This window comes from Lissotriton vulgaris, chromosome 8 (genome assembly GCF_964263255.1).
Source record: "Lissotriton vulgaris chromosome 8, aLisVul1.2, whole genome shotgun sequence".
Classification (NCBI taxonomy): domain Eukaryota; kingdom Metazoa; phylum Chordata; class Amphibia; order Caudata; family Salamandridae; genus Lissotriton; species Lissotriton vulgaris.
The window spans coordinates 188,653,353-188,659,381 of record NC_141696.1 but is presented as its reverse complement, the minus strand read 5'-3'; the positions used below and the strand labels follow the sequence as shown (position 1 = coordinate 188,659,381).

The 6,029-nt window shown below is 42.1% G+C and overlaps 1 protein-coding gene across 1 annotated transcript in view; it reads right to left on the bottom strand.

Moving 5' to 3' along the window:
* Positions 1-219: 219 nt before the first annotated feature.
* ANKRD42 (ankyrin repeat domain 42) overlaps positions 220-6,029 on the bottom strand; it is a 428,468-nt gene continuing 422,658 nt past the window's right edge. The window contains exon 12 of the mRNA XM_086933250.1: positions 220-645. Coding sequence (XP_086789376.1) covers positions 544-645 — 102 coding nt within the window. The 3' untranslated portion in view covers positions 220-543. The remainder of the gene's footprint in view (positions 646-6,029) is intronic.

The window sequence follows — 6,029 nt, the reverse complement described above, 5'->3', positions numbered from 1 at the left end:
ACCACAAAGAGTGACACTTTTATAAGTGCCTAGGCCTATTTTTTTTTTACTCCTAGTGCAACCCTTGTTAAAGAGACGAGACCACCATAGAAGGAGTACTTTTTTGTGACCACAGATTCCGCCGGGTTGCATTGACGTCCGAGGTAAAAGATTTTACATAAACGGCGTTAGATGCTAAATTTACTTTCTAAACAGCACTGCAATTTAGCTAAACACAATAGCAGGACATATTTGATTTATTTAAGTCAATGGTGTACATTACATTTTTCATGTGATACTACAAAGAGGCTTAAGAACTTCAGTTTTAAAACATTTAAAAAAATTTTAACTTATCAAATGCTAAACATTGCCATGAAAAACATTAAAAGAAATATCTATACATATTTAAAATGCAAATTTAACATGACCAACGTAGGTAAGTAGTTATTTTCTAATTTAGATACCACAGGTGGGATCTGGAACTTTATCAGAAGCAGAGGACCAGAATCTATACGAATCGATCATTATTTTAAGGCAAATTTACAATAGGTCTTCAATGTCCTTTTATTTTTCTGTGACTCTTCTCACAAACACACCTCCCGGGATGACTTGCTGCTTTTTCTTCGGTTTCTTCTTTTCCTTGGGGGAATCTAGTGCTCTCGCTCCCTATTAAAACAAATAAAAGTATGACATCGCTTCAAGTAAGCTATTTTTTTTGTCTGTTAACATGGAGGACTAAATAGTCTTTAAACGGCTGTGTGAGTTTGAATTTTACGTTGCGCAAGACAGCTCTAGCTGTATGGTAAGAATTGTTGCCACCACTAAACACAAACCACACTGGAACACTAACCTTACCCCACTACGTACTCCACAAAACAACATAAAATATGCAACATCACATATAGGTAGGACTGGGTGAGAAAATAGGCCAGGGCACCACAGTGGCTAACATTAAGAACTGGGTTGTGAGAAAAATGTTCCACATCTCTAAATCAAACAGTTTTGGGTTTTTTAAGACATACTGTCTGGGTGGTCGCTATGGGGTGGAGAACCGCAGGTATTTGTGCTTGCTGTGGCAATGTGTACAACCCAAAAACAGGCCAGCCCACAGCAACAGTCAGGTTGCCCTTTGATCCAGTCCGACCCTGACTACATATGACATTTTTAAAATGGCTGTGAGTCTGTGGCGGCCGGCACTAGGAAGAGCGGTGAAGCAGCAGGGTTGGGAGTCGACAGGATACGGGCAAGGTAAAATTAAATTAAAAAAATAAATAAAACCACTTACCTTGCGCTCACTGAATTGCCGACTCGTTGAGCGAAAGGTAAGTGGTTTTACCTATTTAATTTTACCTCTCCCATCGTCAGTCAACCTCCACCTCTTCACCTCACCACCCTTACTTGTGCCGGCCGCCACTGCTGTGAGTCATTCCTCTATGGTCATTGGCATGTTGTGTTGAACCCCTCACTTTGGGCAATTGTTAGATGGGCTTTTGGGATCAGTCCCTGGCATTTCGCAGATGTGAATCTTTTATTAAATGTTTTAATCTTCTATTTGGGGGTGGGGGGTGGGGGGTGGAGTTGGGAAGGGTTGGAGCATGCTTCACAATCTCAGCTTCACCAGCATTTCTATATCCCCTCTCATCTCTCCCTGCTTTTGATGCCCCTGGACACGTGTTTTGTTTTGTTGAAGAGTTCCTGACTTTCGTAACTGCTTATGTTGCTAAGGATGCCAAAATGTTTGTTCCTCTAAAGGCAGGCCGATGATTTTCAGCAAGCCAATACCGAAGAGATCCTCACCTCTGGCCTGCACTTCCACAGATTTTAATCAATACTACCAGGCACTCCTTTCGTTGAAGACAGCCCGGCTCCTCTGACTGCAGTGATTCTTAAAAATGCCAAAAATATCCACACTATAATGCTACATTTGGTTTCCATTAGAGGAACAACCTTTGCTTTGTCTAGCAACCACCCATGAAACCGGATGCTTTATAGGTCGAATCCTACCAGATTTTTACTGGCGTTACAAAAAAACATTACATTACCTTACATGATTTCAACATATGGCCTAGATGGTGTTTATCAGATGCTACCATTTATGCTCTTTGGTTTGAGAAGAGGCGTGTGCAGAGTTAAGGCTCATCCACACACACCCATCATCTGAGATAGAGGTCTAAGAGGAGAGCCCAATTCCTCCACACACCCTGTTTCACACACACCTATCATTGCAGAGAGAGGTCTCTGCAGAAAGGCTAGCCCCCCACACACCATGCTATGCACACCTGTCACCTGAGAGAGAGGTCTGAAATGAGAGGCCAGTACCTCACCATACCCTACTATGCACACCCATCACCAGAGAGAGTTCTGAAAGGAGAGGCAGTCCCTCTCCACACCCCACTAAGCACATCCATCATTACAGAGAGGTCTCACCAGAGAGGCCAGTCCCTCCACACACCCTACTATGAACATCTATCATTGCAGTGAGAGATCTCAGCCAAGAGAACAGTTACTCTCTATACTCTTCTAAAAACACCAGTTATCCAAGACAATGGTCTCTGTGGCGAGTTCAAACCCTCTAAATACTCCAGCATGCACACTCATCATGCATGACAGAGGTTTGACTGTAGAGGCCAGGCCTTCCCTACATTCTAATATATACATCTGTGATCTAAGTGAGAGGTATAAGTGAAGAGGCCAATAACTGCCCATACCCTACTGTGTATACTTGTAATCCAAGAGAGAGGTTTGAGAGGAGGGGCAAGTCTTTCCCAAACTCTAGTATGGGTGCTTGTAATCAAAGATAGAGGTCTTAGCAGAGAGGCCAGTCCGTCCAGACATCCTACTAAGCACACCTGTCATCTGTGACAGAGGTCTGTGTGGAGAGGCGGGTGTTTCCCTACACCCTACTATACACACCTGTCATGTAAGATATTACTATTTCCATATAATGTTATTGTGATCCAGTGAGAATCTAGCAATAGTAGCTCACAAGCTTCAAAGGGTGAAGCATGCTGTGTATATATATACGTGCGATCTCGCAAGAGGCTAGCAAAGACTTGAAGGAAAATCACTAAGCCTCCTTTGAGGTGTTTTACAATCTACTGTGAGAGACTCTGGAAATTCCATGAGGAGAGGTAAAAAGAATAAGGGCTAAGGCTCAACCAATAGTTGCCATTCCTATTACATGGTTGGAGAAGTGCTGTGATGTGATTGGGTGCAGAACCACAGATAGCTCAGTTTGTCCTTGGTGCTTTGGAGGAAAAGGCTGCCTATATGAGTTGTGCTTAGAAGAAGTTAATTTTTCTGGAGTTGAAAGAGACTGGTGGGGTCATTTGCATTTAAGAAATAACTCCGGTATTTAGCAATATACTTCAAAAACGTTATTGTGAAGTGTTAGTAATTGTACTAATGTTGGTAAACGTATTCTACAGTAGGGTTACAGAGTGAAAAGTTATTTGGGAGGTGTAGATGTGTTAATATAGGTTTTGAGAGGTACAGATTAGAATGTAGAGAGATGTGAGCGAGGTTTGAAAATGGTGTTAAAAAATGAAATGTACAAACCTTGAGAACTATGTTGAGGGACTGTGAATATGCTACTTTATGCATAAGAATGGTACTATGCTCATCTTTTATCCTATAGAGAGTTGGTAATATAGGAGCCAATTATATTTCAATGCAAGTATGGTTAGTTGTCAAGCAACAGTGAGGTGTTGCATGCTGTAATATTGGTAACTGTAATGCAAGAGAGGGATCTTTGCATAGTGTTAGGTGTGTGTTTATACTCTAATACACACTGCTATCAGCTGCTGTGCACACCCTATTATGTATGGGTGTTGCCATTGGGAGGTGTTCGAAACACAAGTAAGTATCTCTCCACACTGCAATATGGACACAAATTATCCAAGAAGCAGGTCTGAACCGAGAGGATACTCCTTTTATACTCTACTATGGACATTCACCAATATGAACAGAGGTGTGTGCAGAAAGAACAATTTCTACTCACAGCCTACTTTGCACATTATTCTGGGGAGTTGTCTCAACTTAGAGGGCAATGTGTTTCATATCATAGTCTCTATAGATGTTATGTAAGACATACTTTAACCCGTTGAGTGCTTGTGACGGGCTCACCTCTTCATGACGCACGGTTGAGCTGCACTCATGACGAGCTCAGCTCGTCACGGCCGTTGGAACGTTCGCACGCTGGGATAATTACCCCGTTGTGCTGAACGTTCCAAAACGGGTGTGGCTGTGACGAGCTCAGCTCGTCATGAGTGCAGCTCCACTGTGCCTCATGACGAGCTGAGCTCGTCACAAGCACAGCGGCGCCGCGCGCGTCCCCCCTACCCCCGCACAGTGGGGGGAAAACACACCGCAGTGAAGGGGTTAACCATAAATGTAATTCAACTCCATATGTTATGTGTACTTATGTCATACTGTGGAAAGGTGTGACCACAAAGGTAAGCTTCTTTTCACACCCTAATTTGCACAAGCATTATCCAAGAGACACATCACAGGAGAGAGGCCAGTTCCTCCGCACACTATTCTATGCAGAATTATCATGCAAGAGTCTGGAAATAGGGCAGTTTCTCCCAACAGTATACTATGCATACCTGTCAGCATAAGAAGAGCTATTAGTAGAGAGATACATTTCTCTCAAACTCTACTAGAGACACCTCTTACCCTGGTAAGATGTGTTAGCAGAGAGATGAGTCCCTTCCCAGACAGCATTGCATATTGCTGTTGTTCTAAGGAGAGGTGTAAGGACAGAGGCACTGGTTCACTACCCCTTACTGTACACCCAGTTGTCCTGGAGATAGATGTTAGTGCAGGAGACAATGTTTCTCTACATACTACTGTATATATCTGCTGGGTAGCTCTGTGAGTGGAGAGGGAAATCCATTCCCACACATTAATAAATATGTTTATTTCCCTGTTGAGATGTGGGGAGGCTAGTACTTGTTATACTTAGTATGGAACAGTGATGTCTTACATGTGAAGCGAGTACCATCCCCACCCTACTATGCCTACTACTAAACCTGGGAAAGGTGTGAATGGAGAGGCAGTGCCTTGTTACACTCTACTGTACACACTAGTTATATTCATGCAAGGTCTCAGTGGAGAGGCCAGTCTCTCCCAATAGTCTACCAGTGGGGATTGTAAGTGGTAAGCATTGTAATGAAGGAAAATGTAAATTTTAAGATCTTACAAGAGTCTTGCGGGATTGTATAAAAAAGGGGGTAGCAAGAATCTGGTGCATATAAATTATATCTAAAAAACAGGATTTTTTCAGTGAAAATTCAAATTCCATTATAAAAGTACACTCTCGCGAGAGGCCGGCTAGAATCAACTATGCTATGCATGAGAGCATCATGGCTCTTGCGAGACTCATCAAGAAGGAAAAAAAGTGTAACCGTAATAACAACATACGTAATGAAAGTGTAGGGTAGTTCTGGAAAGAGCTTTTTTAATTCAAATTTTTAACAACTTGATTTAATTATGTTTTTTAACATTTTTAACTTGTTTAAAAAAAGGGAACAACAAAAACAAGAAATGTAGATGTAAACAAAAAACAATATCTTCAAAACAAAGACAAAAAATTAGTATTGTCTTTTTTAAATTTAAACTACTGCCTAGGTGGGCATTTATGATCCTGAGCAAGCCTGTACCGTTCAGCCCTGCTTGTCTTAAAATAAAAAATTACCCCCTTGCATGAGCAGCAAAGAAGGACTTTGTTCAGATAGGCAGAGTTATTAACTGCTTGAGCGGTGCGTACCTGGTCAGGAACAGTGTCACCAGGTTGAAGATGTGGACACCCCATATAAGTTATCAAGCTCTTCAGCACAGGGTAACTCAGCCCAAGCAACGCAGTGAGGGTGCATAGCCCTCAAATGTTGCCACATGCCAGTGGTACTCATACTGTATTACTGATTCTGTTGCCCCTACCAAACTCCCTTTTGCATAGTTTGAAATCACATATTTCTCAGGTACATTTTCCCACCTGGCTTCTTTTGAAAAAATTACCACACCAAGTATTTCTTGGGTGAATGAAGTGG